The sequence below is a fragment of the Musa acuminata genome, chromosome BXJ2-2 (genome assembly GCF_036884655.1).
Source record: "Musa acuminata AAA Group cultivar baxijiao chromosome BXJ2-2, Cavendish_Baxijiao_AAA, whole genome shotgun sequence".
In the NCBI taxonomy this organism is placed as follows: domain Eukaryota; kingdom Viridiplantae; phylum Streptophyta; class Magnoliopsida; order Zingiberales; family Musaceae; genus Musa; species Musa acuminata.
The window spans coordinates 1,400,001-1,422,006 of NC_088339.1; the positions used below are offsets into that span (position 1 = coordinate 1,400,001).

Here is a 22,006-nt window from a genome sequence, read left to right on the forward strand (position 1 = left end):
ATATGAAACAACAAAATGCATCACAGAATTTTCTTTTCTGTTGTATTTACAAATTGAAAGATTCGTTTATTACATGGTAGATTGTTGTCACTTCAAGAATATATTTAATATCTATGTAATAAGAAATTTATACATCTTCAATATGTCTGCCTCTTGTTGGAACAAATTTAGAAGATAATTTATTCAGTATGGTTACAGTTACTTGTAAAGCCTGGGGACTATTCTTAATCCATCCTAGTTTCTCAGTCCCCATCAATCAAAGATCTAAACCCATGAAAACACTAGTAACTTCTGCCATTTAAGACTTTCCAGTCTCATTGGTTTTCAAAATTGCCCCCAAAATTCAGATCAAAAGCTAATTCCAGTCTCATTGTATTCTAAAGCTAGAAAACTTATAATACAATTTTCATTAATTCCATCAGAGTAAGCCATTTTCATCTGCACTAAAAAGATTTATAGGAGAGGGCGAGTATGCAAAATTGCTGTTTCAATGGCAACCGAACCTATGAACCATAGCCATTTTGATCTGAGCATCATTGTCTACCCAAGTTTGGATGAAATTTAACACATTCTGGTTATTCTACTTCAATTCGAAATATATGAAATGGCTGAATACCACACATTTACATATAAAAATAAGTCTTTTTCTTCTGATTCTGAATAGGAAAAAAGTGTATATGCATGTGTTCAATGGCCCATCTTTATTGTTACAATTGTCATTGAACTGACTCAAATGTTCTGGTGAGGGAAAACTTATGCTAGTAAATCTTCTTATCTGCAGGGATTAGCACCAGCCTTGTCTTTCTACTACTTTTTGGTCTTATAATTTACATAATGCATGGAAGAAGAAAAATTAAGAGGATTAAAGAGGCATACTTCAAACAAAATGGAGGTTGGTTGTTACTCGAAGAGATGAAGTCGCAACAAGGTCCTGCATTCAAGATCTTCACAAAAGAAGAACTAGAATCAGCAACGAACAAGTTTGACAAGAATCATATCCTTGGTGGTGGAGGCCATGGAACTGTGTACAGAGGAATCTTGAAAGATGATCGAACAGTAGCCATAAAGAAATCCATGATGGTCAATGAGAGCCAAAAGAAGGAATTTGTGAAGGAGATGCTGATCCTTTCCCAAACCAACCATAAGAACATAGTCAAGCTTTTGGGGTGTTGCTTGGAGGTGGAGATCCCAATGCTGGTTTATGAATTCGTTTCCAGAGGTAGTCTGTTCCAGTTTATACATGAAAATAATCAGAAATCTACTATTTCACTGGATGCCAGACTAAAGATTGCTCTGGAGACTGCAGAAGCACTTGCTTACTTACATTCGTCAGCTTCTCCTCCAATACTGCACGGGGATGTGAAATCTTCCAACATACTTTTAGATGAAAGCTACACAGCAAAGGTATCAGATTTTGGAGCTTCAATGCTAGTGCCGATAAATGAAACTCAGTTTGCTACATTAGTGCAGGGGACTTGTGGCTACTTAGACCCTGAATACTTACAGACATGCCAATTGACCGATAAAAGTGATGTCTATAGTTTCGGTGTGGTTCTTCTAGAGCTCCTTACTGGGAAGAAGGCACTCTATCTTGAAGAATCTAACACCGAGAGAAGCCTTGCTCTGAGCTTCATACTCGCAATGAAGGATGATCGGCTTCTTGAGTTTTTGGACTACCAAGTTGGAGATGAGGCAGAAGTTGAATTGGTTCAGAATGTTGCCAAGCTAGCAAAGGAATGCCTCAGTGTCAGAGGAGAAGAGAGGCCTACGATGAAGGAAGTGGCAACAGAGCTAGGGAGGTTGGCTAAGTTGAAGCAATGGTCATCGATAGAGCACATCGTCACTGAGGCTGAGCATGAGTTGCATCCTTGGATACAACATGGAAACGAGATTGAGCACTTGCTTGGTGAATGAATTGGAGTGACAATATAGAGAAAAGTAAGAAAGAATATCCAAATTGAAGATATATAGAGTCTGAGTTGTCTGTGATAAACTAGTATTGTGATAAACTAGTATTGGATCATTAAAATACATTCATTCTGAACTTTAATTTTAAGTGGTTATAATTTTAGAATAGGTAAAACTAAAGTTTTGTAAAATTTATATACAATTGTGACATTTTAGATTTTTAATATGTTTGACTTTTTAGTTCACTCCTTTTAACAATCCATTATTAAAATTTATATTTTTTAGGATATGAGCAAAAGAATTAACATTAAAGCAAAGATAAATAATTATAAATATTTTTAGGTTTGCTATTCATAAATACAATAATGATAACAGATATAAAATTGTATTATTTTGATATAAAATTATCATGAGATAATAGATATTTATTATAAAATTTTATTCTTTTGATATAAAATAATCAACAAAGGACTCGAACAAGTCAAGTTGATAATCAATGCATTCACATTTTAATATTTTTAACTTATACAAAAAGGATCATCAACTAGACAAGATGAACGAGATATTATTCAATTCATAAATTATAATAGTGTGAATTTTCACTCTACGTTTAGATTTTCAAATATTACAAGAATACTAAATTGACCACGTAAAAACTAAGTTGGTTCTCTTTTCAAATAAGAATTCTATGCATGGAGAGTTTTGCTTCATGCTTTGTATACTTCATCTCAAGAAGAACATAACTTATTAAATGACTAAGATATTACTTACTAATTCACAAAGTAAATGCTAATTCATCTTTTAGTTATATTTATGCACTTAAAAAATATGAAATAATTTTTTTAAAAATTACCAAACAAAAATCTTAATTGTGTTATATAAAGTATAAGTATCATGTTAAAATATGATAATATTCTTATAAAATATTTACTTTATAGATATAACAAGCATAGTTTATAAATTGTATGAGATCATAATTCTTTATTCAACTTTTATACATTTCACTTCTACCATTTTATACATTATTACATACTAAGGAAGTTGTTATATACAATGAAGATTTCAGTTTGCATGGACAATTTTAAAATAATATAGCCTTATGTATAAAATTCAATTGACCATAATATTTAGATTACCTCACTATTATGATGAATAATTCATCCATCTAGAAATTACTTCAATAATATAAAATTTATTTTTTCTACGAATAATCAAGTGTTAGTCCATCATATTTCGAAGGCAACTTCTTATTAGCCTAACGATCTTCCTTCTCTTCATGATAATGTAATTTTTATATTAGCATCTAAAGAGATTGCTCTAACATTATCTTTAGAATTAGAATAGTTGACTAAAATCTTATATTAGTAATAATTATTATTCACTTACTTATGATATTTGGAATAATATACGATCAAGCATTATGGTAGATTCGATTGCTTATTATTATTCATATGATAGCTAAAATTTAGATCTTATTTCAAAATAATTTATTAATAGAAATTACTTTTATTTTTTAGCCATTGCTATCAAAGAGACTATAGTTGGTGATGACATCAGATCTGTTGATATTAAACCTATAATCATACCTCTTTTTTATAATCCAGTACACCTTACATCTCCTTGAGCTCATTTTTCTAATATCATAAAAAATAAATTGTAATGTATTTTATATTATCATTATCTTACTATTTAATGAATAAAAAATGATAAAATAAAAGTCTATAATACTATCAATAAAACTAATATGGTTAGATATCAACTTGAAGAAAAAATATCCCAAATAAAATTCTAAGTATCAATTTTGAGCAATTATAGATCGCCCATAGTAATGATAAGTATTATTATATCAAATAATGCTCTTTTTCTATTTCTAGAAATAGAAACATCTAAGTTTATAAGAAAAGAAGTTTAGACATCACTATTACCACATGAAATCAAGTTATATCATTATATTACAGAAATTTTCCAACAAGATGGATATTTTTATCGATATTATTCAATTATATAGTTTATTTTTGTAAATGTGCAATTCTTGTAATTGGGGTAGATTTTCAATTTCCTCTATAAATGCAAACTAATGTACATAATACTCACTCTATTAAAATATAATTATATTTTTCGCTCCTAGATTTTGATAATGAATAATTTAGTCACTAGTTAAAAGAAACTATCAATACATTATAAGTTACCTATGATAAAATAATATTAGAGCATTAGAATATACTCATCTTGAAATTTAAGTGGTTGTAATGTCAAAGTAGGCAAAACAAATATTTAAAATATTTTAATAAAATATCAATTTTATCTAATTAGATTTTGATTATGTTTGACTTTTTAGTTCACTCCTTTATAAAATTGATTATTAAAATTCATCTTTATTATTTAGCATGAAGGCGAACAAATTAACACAAAACAAAAGATATATTTTTGTAAATATTTCTAACTTTTCCATGCTTGTATACAATCATGACAACATCATATTTTGACTCAAATTATCATAACATACTTGATGTTTATTGAAAAGTTTTGTGTCTTTGATATAAAATAATGAACAAAGATCTTAAGTAAGTTAAGTTGACAATAATTTCATCCACATTTTGATATTTTTAACTTGTACGAAGAGGATTATCAACTAGGTTCATGGAGAAGGTGAACTAGATATTATTCAAATCATAAATTATAAGAGTGAGAATTTTTGCGCCATATTTAGATTTTTAGAAATTACAAGAATAAAAAAAATTAATCATCAAAAAAATTAAGTTGCTTCTATTTTCAAATAAGATTTCTCTGTGTGGAGAGTTTAGTACCATGCCTTGTATACTTGATCCCAAAAAGAGCATAAAGTATTATATGACTAAATGATTACTAGCTAATTCATGAAAGAGATGCTTATTCCTCTCTCAATTATAATTATGCACTTGAAGGATATGGAATATATTTTTTCCAACTTACTATACAATAATCTTAGAGTATTATATAAAGTATAAGCATTATGTTAAAAGATGATATTATTTTTATAAAATATTTAATTAATAAATATAATAACATAGTATATAAATTGTATAAGGTCACAATTCTTTATTTAATTTGTATATATTTCACTTCTACCATGAGATACGTTATAGTATAAAGAAACTTATAATATAGAATGACGATTTCAGTTTCTACATGACCATGGTCAGTTTTAAAAGACTAAAACCTTATATATAATGTTTAATTCACTCTAATCTTTAAAGCAACTCATTCTTATGATGAACAATTCATCCATCAAGATATTACTTCAATATTATAATTTTTTTTACAAATAATCAAGTGTTAGCCCATCATGTTTCTAAGACAACTTCTTATTAGCCTGCTGATTTTCCTTCTCTTAAAGATAATGTAATTTTTTCCGGTAGTGTGATGAGATTGCTCCAAAATCATCTTCAGTATTAGAAGAGTTGGCAAAAATCTTAGATCAATAATAATCATTATTTATTTATTTATAGTATTTAGAATAGCATAGCATTATGGTAGTTTTAATATTAAAACTAATGATAAATAACACCAAGTTCAACTCAATGAGGACCATATAGGAAATATGTAATGAGAAAAGTAATCTTCAATTCTTTTCATGCCAACCTAAAATGATGGAAATCTTCAACTTAGCAACCATATACCCCGATAGCTAAAGAGCTATGATACATATGGAATGCAAATTGACCCCCTCCAATGAATTGAAACAAGATGGATTGTTCAAGATTGATGTTAGAAAAACTATTCTAATCACATAATCAATGAAAATTTGATGAAATAATTATAATAATACTTTGATTCCCTTAAAACGCCACAAACTAAGAAGCTTGATAAGTTGAAAGGAAAAACAAAGATTTTTGGGTTTTGAACACCACAAACAGAAATGCTTGATAAGTTCCAAAGTTCATGCAAGAACTTAAAAATAAAACACTCACCGGTGTTGTAAGTTGAATACACTTCTCAATTTTTTTCCCTTACAAAGAAAGTTAGCCTTGTTTATATAGTACAAAGGCCAAGTACAAAGGGAATGAATATATTAAATGACATTCATATTTCTAATGCATGAATGTAGATTACTCATGAATCTACATTGAATTGTTTTGAATAATTATTCATGAATAAGCCTACAATTCCTAATATGGTCCAATATGGCTGAATGACCTTTATTCTTCAAAGATGGCTAAAAATTCATCTTTCTCTCAAAGTTGGACTTTCTCTTCATGATGTTGACTTATTTGAATCAGGTTGATTATTTTAGGCTCTTCTTGTATCCATAGAACCTTGACCAAGTTTTGACTAGCTTGCTCCTTCCAAATGCCTTTTAATAAACAAGTTAAGGCTTCTTTCATCATTTTAGTTTTCGCTCTTGTCATTGGTCCTCGATGAATAGTTAAAGGGTCTTTAGCAGAATTATAATCAACTTGCTCATTCATATCATTCCCCCTTTCCTTAAAAGGATTCGTCCTCGAATCAGCGCCTTCATCACCTGCATCAAACAAAGATAAATCAGAAACATTGAAGGTTACACTAACATTACCATACTCACCCGGTAGTTCCAACTTGTATGCATTATCATTGATTTTTTGAGAGACTCGAAATGGACCATCTCCTCTTGGCATTAGTTTATACTTCCTTTGGTTAGGAAATCTTTCCTTCCTCAAGTGTACCCAAACCCAATCACCAGATTCAAATACTACTTGCTTTCGGCCTTTGTTGTGTTGTTTCTCATATTGTAGAGTTTTCTTTTCAATTTGTGTCTGGACCCTTTCATCCAATGCTTTGACAAAATCAGCTTTTTGCTTACCATCCAAATTAGCCTTTTCCAAAGATAAAGGTAACAAATCCATAGGAGTTAATGGATTGAACCCGTACACAACTTCAAATGGGGAATGGTTTGTTGTAGCATGCACACTTCTGTTATAAGCAAACTCCACATGTGGCAAACATTCCTCCCAGTTTTTTAAATTCTTTTGAATTATGGCCCTCAAAAGTATTGATAAAGTTCGATTTACCACTTCCGTTTGTCCATCTGTTTGTGGGTGACAAGTAGTTGAATACAATAGCCTTGTACCCAACTTGCTCCAAAGCGTTTTCCAAAAGTGGCTAAAGAACTTTACATCTCTATCACTCACAATTGTCTTTGGAATACCATGTAATCTTACAATTTCTTTGAAGAACAACCCCGCAACATGTGTTGCATCATCTGTTTTGTGGCAAGGAATAAAATGTGCCATCTTGCTAAACCTGTCAACAACAACAAAAATAGAATCTCTCCCTGCTTTTGACCTTGGTAAACCCAAGACAAAGTCCATGGATATATCAACCCAAGGCTCACTAGTTATAGGAAAAGGAGTATACAATTCATGAGGTATTACTTTAGATTTAGCTTGTTTACAAGTAATGCATTTCTCACACAATCTCTCAACCTCTCTTTTCATGTACGGCCAAAAGAAATGATCACTTAACACATCTAAAGTTTTTCTAATCCCGAAATGCCCCATTAAACCTCCACTATGTACCTCTCTTACAAGTAATTCTCTCATTGAACATTGAGGAATACACAACTTATTTTCTTTGAAAAGAAAATCATCATGCCTGAAGAACTTATCAAAACCCCCTTTCTCACATGCCCCATAAACATTAGCAAAATCATGATCAGAATTGTATAAATTTTTAATATACTCAAAACTCAATAATTTTGCATCAAGTTGAGAAATTAGAGCATACCTTCTAGAAAGAGCGCCGGCAACCACATTTTCCTTACCTTGTTTATACTTGATGATGTATGGAAAGGATTCAATAAACTCCACCCATTTTGTATGCCTACGGTTTAGTTTTCCTTGTCCTTTGAGATGTTTCAAGGACTCATGATCGATGTGTATAATGAATTTCTTATACCAAAGAGAGTGCTGTCATGTCTCTAACACTCTTACCAAAGCGTAAAACTCCTTGTTATATGTTGGGTAGTTAAGACTTGCTCCACTTAGCTTCTCACTAAAAAATGCAATGGGTCTACCTTCTTGCATTAAGACTCCTCTAATTCCTATTCCACTCGCATCACACTCAATCTCAAAAGTTTTAGCAAAGTTCGGTAAAACAAGCAAAGGTACTAAACTGAGTTTGTCTTTAAGCAAGTTAAAAGCATCATCTTATTTTTCACCCCATCTAAATCCCATATTCTTTTTGATGCATTCAGTTAATGGTGTAGTAATTGTAGAAAAATCCTTAATGAATCTTCTATAAAAGCTAGCAAGACCATGAAAACTTCTAACATCACTAACACTAGTAGGTTTTGGCCACTCCCTAATTACTTTCACTTTTTCTTGATCAACATGTATTCCTTTATCATTAACAACATATCCAAGAAAAGTAATTTTATTAGTGCAAAAAGTGCATTTCTTTATATTAGCATATAACTTTTCTTTTCTAAGCACGTCAAAAATAGCTTTTAAATGTGTTACATGCTCATCTAAACTTTTGCTATACACAAGTATATCATCAAAATAAACCACTACAAACTTTCCAATGTAAGCACGTAAAATATGATTCATCAATCTCATGAAAGTACTAGGTGCATTAGTTAGGCCAAAAGGCATAACTAACCATTCATATAAACCATGTTTAGTTTTGAAAGCGGTTTTTCATTCATCACCTTCATGCATTCTTATTTGATGATATCCATATTTTAAATCAATTTTTAAAAACACACAAGAACCATGCAATTCATCCAACATATCATCTAGCCTAGGAATAGGATGTCTATACTTTACCGTGATTTTGCTGATGGCTCAGCAATCAACACACATTCTCCATGATCCATCCTTTTTAGGCACCAACAGAACAGGAACTGCACATGGACTCATGCTTTCTCGCACATACCCCTTTTTCATAAGCTCACTTACTTGCTTTTGGATTTCCTTGGTCTCTTCGGGGTTGCATCTATATGCTGGCTTATTTGGTATGCTTGCACCTAGAATGAAATCAATTTGATGCTCAATTCCTCTAATTTGTGGCAAACCATTAGGAACTTCTTCGGGAAAGAGATCCTCATTTTCCTGCAAAAGATCAACAATAACACTAGGCAAACTCTTGTCAATTTTGTTAGAAGCAATCAAAACATCCTTGTACATAAGTACAAGTAAGGGCTGCCTCATGGTTAAGGCTTTCTTCACATTTTTCTTTCACTCAAACTTTCTTTATTTTCTCTTCCCTTGTATTTCCCAATACTCTCATTTTTATCACTCAACTCACCATTTTCTTTTTTCTCTCTTTCTTTTTCCCTCCCCAAAGTTTTGGTTAATGAAGACTCAAGCTCCTCATATTGTTGTTTTATGCGTATTTGGTCCTCAAAAATTATCTTTGGAGGCAAAGGTCCAAGCTGATATTTATGTCCATATATGATCAAAGAATAACGGTTCTTGAATCCATCATGTATTACCCTTCGATCATATTGCCATGGTCTCCCCAATAACATATGACTAGCATACATAAGTACCACAGCACAACAAACTTCATCCTTATATCTACCAATTAAAAAGGAAACTAACACTTGTCGATTTACCTTTACTACACCACTATCATTCAACCATTGTAACTTGTAAGGTTTTGAATGCTTGATAGTAGGTAATTTCAATTTCTCCATGAGCAAGGTGCTTGCCACATTTGTGCAACTTCCACTATCAACAATCACATTATACAACTTCTTAGCAATCAATGAGTATGAAATAGATTTTCACGTTGTTCACCATGTTCATCATTTTCATTTTGCAAACTAAGTATGCGTTAAACAACTAGATTTTCACCTTTAGCATACTCTACATCACTAGTATCCTCTAGAATGTCTTCATCATCTTCTTTCTTACTTTCAGATTCTACAATTCCATCTCTCATGATCATAACTCTTTTATTAGGACATTTGCATGCCATATGTCCATGCCCAAGGCACTTAAAACACTTAATACCTCTAGTTTGATTAGGTAGACTCTTACCTTTACCCTTGCTGCCTAATTCATTTCTACCTTTAGTCTCATCAATTTTAGGCTTAACAATGGGTTTATCATCCTTTTTACTCTAATTCGATTTCCAAGAAGAAGAAGAACCCGAATAAGGTTTTGAATCATATCTTGTGCCTTTTCTTTTGAGTTGTCTCTCAATCTTCATGGCCACATTCACCATGTCTTTAATCTCCACATAATGTTGCAATTCTACAAGATCAGCAATGTTCTTATTTAATCCACTCAGGAATCGAGCCATGGTGGCCTCACGATCTTCATCCACATTAGCCCTTATCATGGCTATCTTCATCTCTTTATGATACTCATTAACACTCATGAAACCTTGTGTCAAGGTTTCCAGCCGTTGATGCAAACCCCTATAGTAATAGCTAGGGACAAATCTCCTCCTCATGATTTGTTTCATCTCCGACCAAGTCTCCATGGGCCTTTCACCATTTCTGCGCTTGTTTTTACACAATTGATCCCACCAAACAATAGCATAATAAAAAATTCAACAGTGGCTAATTTTATCTTTTTCTCTTCAGAGTAGTTGTGACATTCAAAGATCATCTCCACTTTTCATTCTCACTCCAAATAGGCATATGGATTATTCTTCTCTTGAAAAGAAGGAATTTTCATTTTGATGCTACCTATGTTTCTGTCCACACCATCAAAACGTCCTCTCCTAGTTTCTCCTAGGATTAATATCTTGACCAATTAGAGTAATTTGGTCATCATCCACATCATCGCCACTATCATATTCATCATTGACAAAGGTTGGTTGTCTCCCACGTCGTGGTTCACCTTGCAATCTATTAATTGCATCATCATGCCTTTCTAGATGATCTCTTACATCTCCCATCACTTTGAACATACGTTCAAATTGTTGCTGCATTGCTTGGACTAAAAGATCATTGGATGAAGAACTCGCTTCTTTATCTTTAGACATGTATACAACCTGAAAAACAAAGTTAGAACAACCTCACCAACACTCCCTAACGTTTTTTTCACTCTAGATTTGATTCACTCCACTCGTGTTTCACACAATTTTTTGGCTTTTCTCTATACTGATCTTACCACTCTTGCCTTTTACCTCTCTTGTTTTGTTATTTGAGTTCTTAGATTAACTAAGGTACCTAAACAAACAATTCAGATTATGGCAATTCAAAAAAATAGTGAAATTGGACAGGTTTAAAAGCAAACAAAAGATAGGCTAATTTAAAGGTGTGTGTAATGCACTTTAATCATAAGCAAAGACTAGAATTTAAATATCAATTGAGCAAAGAATTTTTTTTCTTTTTTTTTTTCGGAATGAAGAAAGATTTCCAAATCGAAATAGAAATTCAAATGAACAAAGATCAAATTCTATAACTTGCAAGTATTCTTTGAATCCACAATTTTTTTTTTCTAATTCTGATCTCTCTTTTTTTTTTTTTGACCTTTGATTTTCCCTCTCTTTTTTTTTAGCCTTTGATTTTCTCTCTTTTTTTTTTAACTTTTTGATATTTTTTTTCTTTTTTTTTATACCATAAAGTGTGGAGTTACAAATAAGAATAGTAATAATGCAAGAAGCACAACAATGAAGATGAAAGAAGAACAATAATTATAGATATTGGCCAAAAAGAAGAAGAAGAGAAAAGAAAAAATCTAAAAGATAACAAATAAATAGATACGCAAACCTCAAACTTGAGCCGAGCTCTGATACCAAATAATGGAAATCTTCAACTTAGCAACTATATACCCCGATAGTTAAAGAGTTATGATACATATGGAATACAAATTGACCCCCTCCAACGAATTGAAACAAAATGGATCGTTCAAGATTGAAGTTAAGAAAACTAGTCTAATCACATAATCAATGAAAATTTGATGAAGTAATTAGAATAGTACTTTGATTCCCTTAAAATGCCACAAACTAAGAAGCTTGATAAGTTGAAAGGAAAAACAAAGATTTTTGGGTTTTGAATGCCACAAACAGAAATGCTTGATAAGTTCTAAAGTTCATGCAAGAACTTAAAAACAAAACATTCATCGGTGTTGTAAGTTGAATACACTTCTCAAATTTTTTCCCTTACAAAGAGAGTCAACCTTGTTTATATAGTACAAAGGCCAAGTACAAAGGGAATGAATATATTAAATGACATTCATATTCCTAATGCATAAATGTAGATTACTCATGAATCTACATTGAATTGTTTTGAATAATTATTCATGAATAAGCCCACAATTCCTAATATGGTCCAATATGGCTGAATGACATTTATTCTTCAAAGATGGCTAAAAATTCATCTTTCTCTCAAGGTTAGACTTTCTCTTCATGATGTTGACTTATTTGAATCAGGTTGATTATTTTAGGCTCTTCTTGTATCCATAGAACCTTGACCAAGTTTTGACTAGCTTGCTCCTTCCAAATGCCTTCTAATAAACAAGTTAGCTTCTTTCATCCTTTTAGTTTTCACTCTTGTCATTGGTCCTCGATGAATAGTTAAAGGGTCTTTGGCAGAATTATAATCAACTTGCTCATTCATATCATAAAAGCTTGTTTCTTTTACTAATTTTTTTATATTAGACCATAATTTTTTTTACTTCGTATGCTTATTAAAATTTAGATCTGTTTTCAAAATACTTTACTAACTTGAATTAATTTTATTCTTTAGCTATTGCTAGTAAAGAGACTATAGCTGGAGATGATATTAAATCATTCGATATACTAAGGAAGTTGCTATATACAATAAAGATTTCAGTTTGCATGGATAATTTTAAAATAATATAGCCATATGCATAAAATTAAATTGGCATTAATCTTTAGACTACCTCACTATTCTGATGAATAATTCATTCATTTAGACATTACTTCAATAATGCAAAATTTATTTTTTCTACGAATAATCAAGTATTAGTCCATCATGTTTCGAAAACAACTTCTTATTAGCATAACAATCTTCCTTCTCTTAATGACAATGTAATTTTTTGCACTAGCATCTAAAGATATTGCTCCAAAATCATCTTGAGAATTAGAATAGTTGACTAAAATCATATATTAGTAATAATCATTATTCACTTGCTTATGATATTTGGAATAATATACGATCAAGCATTATGGTAGATTCGATTACTTATCATTATTCGCATGACTATTAAAATTTAGATCTTGTTTCAAAATATTTTACTAATAGGAATTACTTTTGTTTTTTTTGCCATTGCTATCAAAGAGGATATAGTTGGCGATGACATCAGACCTATTGACATTAAACCTTTAATCATACCTCCTCTTTATAATCCAATACACCTTATATCTCCTTGAGCTAATTTTTTTAATATCATAAAAAATAAATTGTAATGCTTTATGTATTATCATTATCTTACTATGTGATGAATAAAAAATGATAAAATAAAAGTCTATAATACTATCGATAAAATTGATATGGTTAGATTTCAACTTGAAGAAAAAATGTCCCAAATAAAATTCTAAATATCAACTTTGAACAACTATAGATTGTCTATAGTAATAACAAGTATTATTATATCAAAGAATGCTCTCTTTGATATCATGTTTATGAGAAAAGAAGTTTTGATATCACTATTACCACATGAAATCAAGTTATATCATTATATTATATAAATTTTCCAACATGATGGACATTTTTATCGATATTATTCAATTATATAGTTTATTATTGTAAATGTGTAATTCTTATAATAGGGGTAGATTTTCAAATTCCTCTACAAATGCAAACCAATGTACATACTTGCTTACTACTTTCAATATGGTTACGAATGAGCTTTGAAGGTTAACTTATATTTCTGATATGAGCTTTTATCGAACAAAGTTTTTCTGAATCAATGTTGATTTTATCACTACATTAATTCACCCCCCCTCCCTCCTCCTCCTCCTTCCCCTCTTAGTGCTGACTCGATCCTAATAGTTGGTATTAAAGCCACGTTCTTTCTTGTTTCGTTTAACACCTAAGAGAAATGACTCTTTTTGGCTTTCAAGAGGGTCACTCTATCATTCGTCCTCATATGTTTAATGGGACGGACTACACTTATTGAAAAACTCGGATGAGAGTTTTCTTGCTTTCGATGAATCTCGATTTATGGAATATTATCAAAAACAAATTTTGAAAGTCTTCTCTTCTAATGAACAATTAAAATGATTTGGAGAAGACATTCTCTTTGAACGCCAAAGCTATAAATATTTTATTTTGTGCTTTGGATAAAAATAAATTCAATCGAGTTTTTATTTATGAAACAGCTTATGAGATTTGGCATACACTTGAAATCACACACGAAGACACTAGTAGAGTTAAAGATTCAAAAATTAATTTTTTGAAGCATGATTTTGAATTGTTTCGAATGAAGCTAAGCGAAACTATCATTGACATGTACACCTGTTTTACGGATGTCATTAATAGTTTAAAAACTCTTGGTAAATATTTTTCAAATCTTGAACTTGTGAATAAAGTTTTACATTCTCTTCCTAAAAATTGGGATTCAAAAGTAACTACCATAAAAGAGACAAAGGACTTGAACAAATTTTCACTTGAAGAACTTATTGTTGGGAAATCTTAGGGGCGACATCATATGCACAGCGGAAGAACAAGAAAACAAAATCCCCGATTCCCAAAAAGATGTTCATCGTCATGCGAAGATTGGTGCGCAAAGTCCGCGAAACTTAAAACTGCATATAGAGTAGATTGTGTTACCTAGGGAGATCGTATATCGCTGTTTCCTTGCAGATCCTTAGGAGATGGTGAAGGAGGTCAAGCGTCCTCCTCTCTAGCGGTGATCCACACAGCAGGGTTGCGACGATGCTCCTCAAAACTCTAGGCCTGCTCTGAGGTGGAGAGGGAGAGGAGAATAGGAAAGGCAAGCAAAGACTCTAGCCTATTAGGCTCTGAATCCCTCCTATTTATAGAGGTCCCCTGTCAAACCCTAATGGGTCCTCCCCTAGTGGGTATTGGATCTGCATCCAATAAGACAAGGGCTACGTCGGATATCTCATATCCGAACCTCTACTCATCGCAATGCCTAACTCTCTAGGCCCAATATCGAGCTGGCCGTGAGTCATACATGTCAGAACTCCTTCTAACTCAGTGAATTATTATCTCTGTAATAATTCACTCGACTCATCGACTATGAACGTACTAGGCCACTACGCCATAGTCCCTAGACGATACAGGGGAATCCAATCCATTGGACCTGTCTGTCCTCAGTTACCGTGTACCTATAGTCCCTCATCCATCTAATATCCTAGAGACCGTATATCGAGCATGGTGCTGTCAGACCCATACAGTTTCTACTCGAGTCTCGCTCTAATCGGATTCTCCCGGAGAACTCTTTCTCTCTCAACCCGAATGACCCTGGCCAGGGATTTGTCTGAGCAAGAACACATGAGATATTCCTCTCATGACGCCGAGAGTGGATGATCCTCTATCGACACTCAATAGCCCTCGTAAGGTCGACTACCACTCCCAATGACCAGCTGTACTAGATCTGGAATAGCCAAACCTATAAGTCTGGTATCAAAGAGTGGAGCACTCATACAGGACATCCTTGGTGTCTCAAGTCTAAGGACTAGATACACCACTAGGACTACGGAATCGTTGTCTGACAATAAGGCATCATCAACCATCCAGCATTCCGTAAGCGGATCAATCAATGAACTCATTCTCCAATGAGCACCTGTACTATATCCCTAGTGTCCCTACACGAGCAGCTATGAGACCAACTGCATCCATCATATGGACGGGTATACAGCACACCAGTTTGTCCGATTATCACGATGTCCCTTTCGAGTAACCTATGACCGGGATTATTTAGGATATGTATTTAAAGGTGAATCGATCTCATTATCATGATCTCATCACGATCCGCATTGCACAAATCCAAGGACATCACAATATATATATATATATATATATATGTATGTATTTATGCAATAGTTATAAAGTGATATACGCCAAAATATAATAAGCAAAAAGATTCTGTATCAAGTCACACGTGCCATCACTTACATGATTGGCTTGCTGGGCACCTATGACTAGCAATCTCCCACTTGACCTAAAGCCAATCACCTATGTGTCTGATCCCCATTAGACCCCTGTGACGCTCAAAGACAATCTAAGACAACGGCTTTGTCAGTGGATCTACAATGTTATCTTCGGATGGAACTCTTTGTTGAATCTCGTATTTTGATGATGAAACCACTTGATATGTGTTTATGATTTAAACTGCATTTTGAGCGATGCAGGTCTACTCGATCAGGTTTAGACAGTTGACGCAAGAGGAATTGACGTTGTGCCGGAAGAGATCACGTTAGGATATTGGATGGCTGAATGCTTCGAACGTCGGGCATCGGGCCAAGGAGAGCGAAATTGCGCCAAGGATATCGGGGTTGCAGAGGTCAACCGCCGATTGAGCAACAAGCCGCAAGAGAGGACGATGCACCGAAGAATCGAATGAAGCACCAACCAATGACGTGCCGGGCAACAGAATGTCAATTCGCGTTGTAATAATTGTCTAAATCGGAGTTGAGTTTTGGTTTGTGTGTGCAGGATTAACTACGATAACGATGAAGACATAAAGCGAAACAAAGTGCTGGAGTCAAGCGCAAAGGATTTGTTGCGAGTTCGAGAGTTCGACGGAAGTCCGAAGGTTCGTCGGGAATGCTGTCGGAACTAGCCGAGAATGAGTAGGGAGCTTGCCGAAGGGATTTTCGGAAGCTCGCCGGAAGGTTTGTTGGAAGTTTGCGAAGCTCACCGAGAAAGATCGGAGCTTGCCGAAGAAGCTCGTTGGAACTCGCCAAGATTAAATCGTGAAGTCTAGGAGCTTGCCGGGAGTCCGCAGAATGGTTTTCGAGAGTTTATCGGAAGACCGTCGGAAGTTCGCCGGAAGCTCGCCGGAAGAAGTCTTGACTTACGAACTTTGTAATAGCTTAGAAAATGTCTTTAAATTCATAGTTAGCATTTTAATTAGGGTTAGGATTAGGTTTTAATCGTATAACCCAAGTAGGGGCCAATTGGGCCCGAGTTCGGACTGGTTTGGGCCAAGTTTGGAGCCCAACTAGTGAGCTGATTTGGCCTAGGCGGTGGCACCGCCTAGGCTAGGCGGTGGCACTGCCCAGCACCCGAGAGCTGGGCGGTGACACCTCCTGGGCTGGGCGGTTGCACCGTCCAGCACCCGAGCGCTGGGCGGTGGCACCGCCAGCATCGGGAACATAAGAGAATTCAAATTTTTGGAGCCCAAATTTGAATCCTCTTGAGGCCTATAAATACCCCTCAAGTCTCAGCTGAGAAGATAACTTTTTGAGCAGCAAGTGTTTGAGAGAAAGGTCTTAGAAAAGTCCTAGCTAATCTTGTTTTCATTTTGCTAGTGTTCACCTCCTTCTTTCTTGCTGAAAATTTGTAAGAGAGTGAACCGCTTGTAAAGAGTTGTAAGAGGGGTATTTACCCTTCCCTTTCAAGAGATTTGCTAGTGGAAGGTGGGAGCCTCATCGAAGAGGGGCCTCGCAAGTGGATGTAGGTCATTTGACCGAACCACTTTAAAATCGGCGTAATCTCCGGTTTGCGTTTATGTTTATGCATTTATCTTTCTAAGTTCACTGCCCTCATCTTATTACGTACGCTTTCAACGCAATTGAAACGGTTTCAAACGAAACATTATTTTTATCGTACGAAAGATTTTCTAAAACCGAAGTTTTAATCCGCTGCACTAATTCACCCCCCCCTCTTAGTGCCGCTCCGATCCTAACACTCTTTCCACTACTACATCTCCTCGGGTTACGATCTCTCTGATAAGGTGGAACCTCCTCAGAACACTTCTGATGAGACCCGGGTTCCCTTATTTAAGTAATCGCCCCATAGTTGTCGCAATATAAGCAAGTCGACTTCTCACTATCCGGAACGACTCTCAAATCTGTGATGAACATCTTCAACCATACTCCCTCCTTTGCTACATCTGATGCAGCAATGTACTCCGCCTCTGTGGTCGAGTCAGCAGTGGTATCTTGCTTGGAACTCTTCCAGCACACTGCTCCTCCATTCAAGGTGTACACATATCCTGAATTCGACTTGCTATCATCGACATCAGACTGAAAACTTGAGTCTGTGTAGCCTTCAACCTTAAGGCTACTACCTCCATATACTATTAAAAGATCCTTAGTCATTCTCAAGTACTTAAGGATACACTTTACTGCTTTCTAGTGCTCCAAGCCTGGATCCGCCTGATACCTGCTCGTGACACTCAGAGCATGCGCTATATCATGCCTAGTACATAGCATGACATACATGATAGACCCTATTGCTGAGGCATAAGGTATCATATCCATGTTCGCCCTTTCTTAGAATTTTTTATGCCAAACCATTTGACAATAGTTTCTATGTACTTGGACTGGGACAAGCCAAGCATCCTCTTGGATTTATCTCTATAGATTCTAATCCCCAAGGTATAGGATGCTTCCCCTAAGTCCTTCATAGAGAAGTGTCTAGATAACCAAACCTTTACTGTGGATAGCATTCCTACATTGTTCCCAATGATGAGGATGTCATCCACATATAACACCAAAAAGGTGAGAGCGCTCCCACTTACCTTCCTGTACACACAAGGCTCATCTTCGTTCTTAACGAAGTCATAAGATCTGATTGCCTCATCAAATCTTATGTTCCAACTTCGGGAAGCTTGCTTTAGTCCATAAATGGATCTAAGCAACCTACACACCTTATTTGTGCAGTTCTTGGACATGAATCCCTCAGGTTGCATCATATACACCTCCTCCTCGAGGTTCCCATTGAGGAATGCGGTTTTCACATCCATCTGCCAGATCTCATAATCATAGTGTGCTACAATAGCCAATAGAATTCTGATGGATTTTAGCATTGCTACGGGTGAGAAGGTTTCGTCGTAGTCAACACCTTGCCTTTGACGATACCCCTTAGCCACTAGCCTTGCTTTATAGGTCTCTACCTTTTCATCTACTCCGATCTTTTTCTTAAAGATCCACTTGCAACCTGTGGGTACAATACCTTCGGGTGCATCAACTAGGTTCCAAACCTTATTAGAGTACATAGAATCCATCTCAGAATTCATGGCTTCTTGCCACTTCCCGGAGTCTATACTCATAATAGCCTCCTTGTAGGTCTGAGGATCAATATCCTCAACATCCTCTGCTCTAATATGTCCCACATATCTCTCAGGAGGATGGGATACTCTATCAGACCTGCGTAAAGTTGAAACTTGTGTATTAGGTACCTGAACAGACTCGGGCTGTAGAGTGGTGCTTGAGCTTGGTTCTCCAACCTCGCTCAACTCTATCATTCTCCCACTGTCTCCGCCAAGAATGTGTTCCTTTTCAAGGAACACTGCTCTCTTAACTACAAAGACCTTTTGGTCCTCGAGATGATAGAAATAATACCCACAAGTTTCCTTGGGGTATCCCATAAATTTGCATCGCTCTATCCTTGATTCTAACTTATCGGGGTTGTGTCTTTTAACATGGGCAGGGCAGTCCCAAATCTTAACAACCTTAAGATCAGGCTTCTTCCCTTTCCATATCTCATATGGTGTAGATACTACCGACTTAGTTGGAACTCTGTTTAGAAGGTAAGCTGCGGTTTCTAGGGCATATCCCCAGAATGAGATGGGTAGGTCAGCGAAACTCATCATGGACCGTACCATATCTAATAACGTACGATTTCTCCTTTCAAAGACACCATTGAGCTGAGGTGTATAAGGAGGTGTCCATTGGGATAATATCCCATGGTCCTTGAGGAACTGAGTAAACTCTGTACTTAAGTACTCACCTCCTCGATCTGATCGAAGAGTTTTGATACTCTTTCCAGTCTAATTCTCCACCTCATTCTTATACTATCTGAATTTCTCAAAGGCCTCGGACTTGTACTTCATTAAGTACACATATCCATACCTTGAGAAATCATCAGTAAATGTAATGAAGTAGGAGTAACCTCCAATGGCATGAGTTGACATGGGTCCACATACATCACTATGTATGAGTTCCAACAACTCAGTGGCTCTCTCTCCAGTTCCACTAAATGGAGAGTTGGTCAGTTTTCCACGAATGCAAGGCTCACAAGTTGCATAAGACACATAGTCGAATGGATCTAGATATCCATTATTTAGTAACTTTTGAATCCTTCTTTCATGGATTTGACCTAGCCTACAATGCCACAGGTATGCACTGTTCAACTCATCTCGTTTCCTTTTGGACACATTTACATTCATGATATGTGGAGTAGTGTCTAACATAAATAAACCATTATGCAATGTTCCTTTCGTGATGATCTTATCATCTAATAACATCGAACAACCATTGTTCTCAAAAACAAATTTATATCCACTAACTGTTAAACATGAAATGGAGATAATGTTTTTTGATAATAGAAGGAACAAAATAACATGCATCTAATGCAATAAAAGCTCCACTAGGCAGATGTAGGGCGACCTCGCCAACAGCTACTATAGCAACTTTTGCTCTATTACCCATCTTGAGGTCCATCTCGCCTCTCTCTAGTCTCCTAGGCCTTGCCAGAACCTGCAACGAATTGAATACATGATAAGCACTACCGGTATCCAATACCCATGTGTTATCATAAGAGTCTGACAAATGGAGACTGATCATGAATGTACCTGAAGCTTCATCAAGCTTTTGTTTCGCCCTTTTTGCAAGATACTCTTTGTAGTTTCTCTTCCAGTGCCCATCTTTACCACAGTGGAAGCACTGGCCTTTGTCCTTTGCTGGGTCTTTCTTAGCAACCTTTGCTTTACCTGGTTTGCCCTTGCCCTTTCCCTTCTTAAGGGACCTTTCTACTTTCCTTTTCTTTTTGGTCTCACTAGTGTAGAGAACTGGCTTCTCTTTCTTAATAGTACTCTCTGCCTCCCTCAACATATTGAGGAGCTCTGGGAGAGTCACCTCAAGCTTGTTCATATTAAAATTCATTATGAACTGTGAAAAGGAATTTGGTAGGGACTGAAGCACAATGTCCACACACAAGTTATCCTCTAGGACCATTCCTAGACCAGTGAATTTCTCTATCCACTCAATCATCTTTAGGACATGGTTCTGAACTGGTGTCCCCTCAATCATCCTAGCGCGGAAGAGACTCTTGGATATCTCATATCGCTGAGTCTTTCCTTGTTCCTCAAACAATTTACGAACATGTAGGAGAATGGATCTGGCATCCATCTTTTCATATTGTCTTTGTAACTCAGGAGTCATAGAGCCCAACATATAGCACTGAGCAAGAGTGGAGTCATCAATGTACTTCATATAGTGAGCGATCTCATCCTCGTTTGCCCCTTCTTTGGGTGTAGGCATCACTGTATCAAGGATGTACACGATTTTCTCCGCTGTGAGAATAATTCTCAAGTTACGGAGCCAATCCGTATAATTTAGACCAGTGAGGCGGTTGACATCAAGTATGCTACGTAAGGGATTTGAAAGCGACATTTTCTGAAAATAAAGATGCAGTAGAAATGAAAAACATGCAGATTTTGCATGAAATAAACTATCAAGATATGGACTTCTATCTTAATATGCTCCCACTATTTTACTAACGAGTCACGCGACACCCTCAGCATGTGAAATGGAAGTCTCCGGTAGACTTCTAGTGGGGATCAGGATCCAATCAGCGTCTTAGTGTAACCTCGAGGGACTCGACCAATCACACTAAGCCTAAAAGGTAGGCAACTCTTGCCGATCACAACTCCTTATGATTCCCATCTTGTTCGGCCTCCGAATCACCATGGCCTCGAGGGATTCGACCAACCATGATGCTCGGTTAAGTCAACACCTTCGTTACAAGATGAGTCTAGTTTGATGATATACCCTCGAGGGACTCGACCAAGCATACCATGCCCTCAGGTCACCGATGACATCTCTATGTCGTAAGCAAGATAGCGAATCATGATATAGGTGAGTCTCGAGGGACTCGACCAACTCAACCTACACCGGGAATCGGTCCCTACTTATAACGATGGAAGGCCACGTGGGTCAATCTAATTGCCTCACGTTTACCGACTTAATATTATTGAGAGATGTTTCTATGATTTGGTCTCCTAATATGATATGTCAC

The 22,006-nt window shown here is 35.5% G+C and overlaps 1 protein-coding gene across 1 annotated transcript in view; it reads left to right on the forward strand.

Annotated features, from left to right (window-relative positions):
• The window catches only part of LOC135583315 (wall-associated receptor kinase 2-like), a 4,190-nt gene extending 2,133 nt beyond the window's left edge, over window positions 1-2,057 (forward strand). Inside the window, exon 3 of the mRNA XM_065094821.1 lies at window positions 782-2,057. Coding sequence (XP_064950893.1) covers window positions 782-1,914 — 1,133 coding nt within the window. The 3' untranslated portion in view covers window positions 1,915-2,057. The remainder of the gene's footprint in view (window positions 1-781) is intronic.
• The last annotated feature ends 19,949 nt before the right edge of the window (window positions 2,058-22,006 follow it).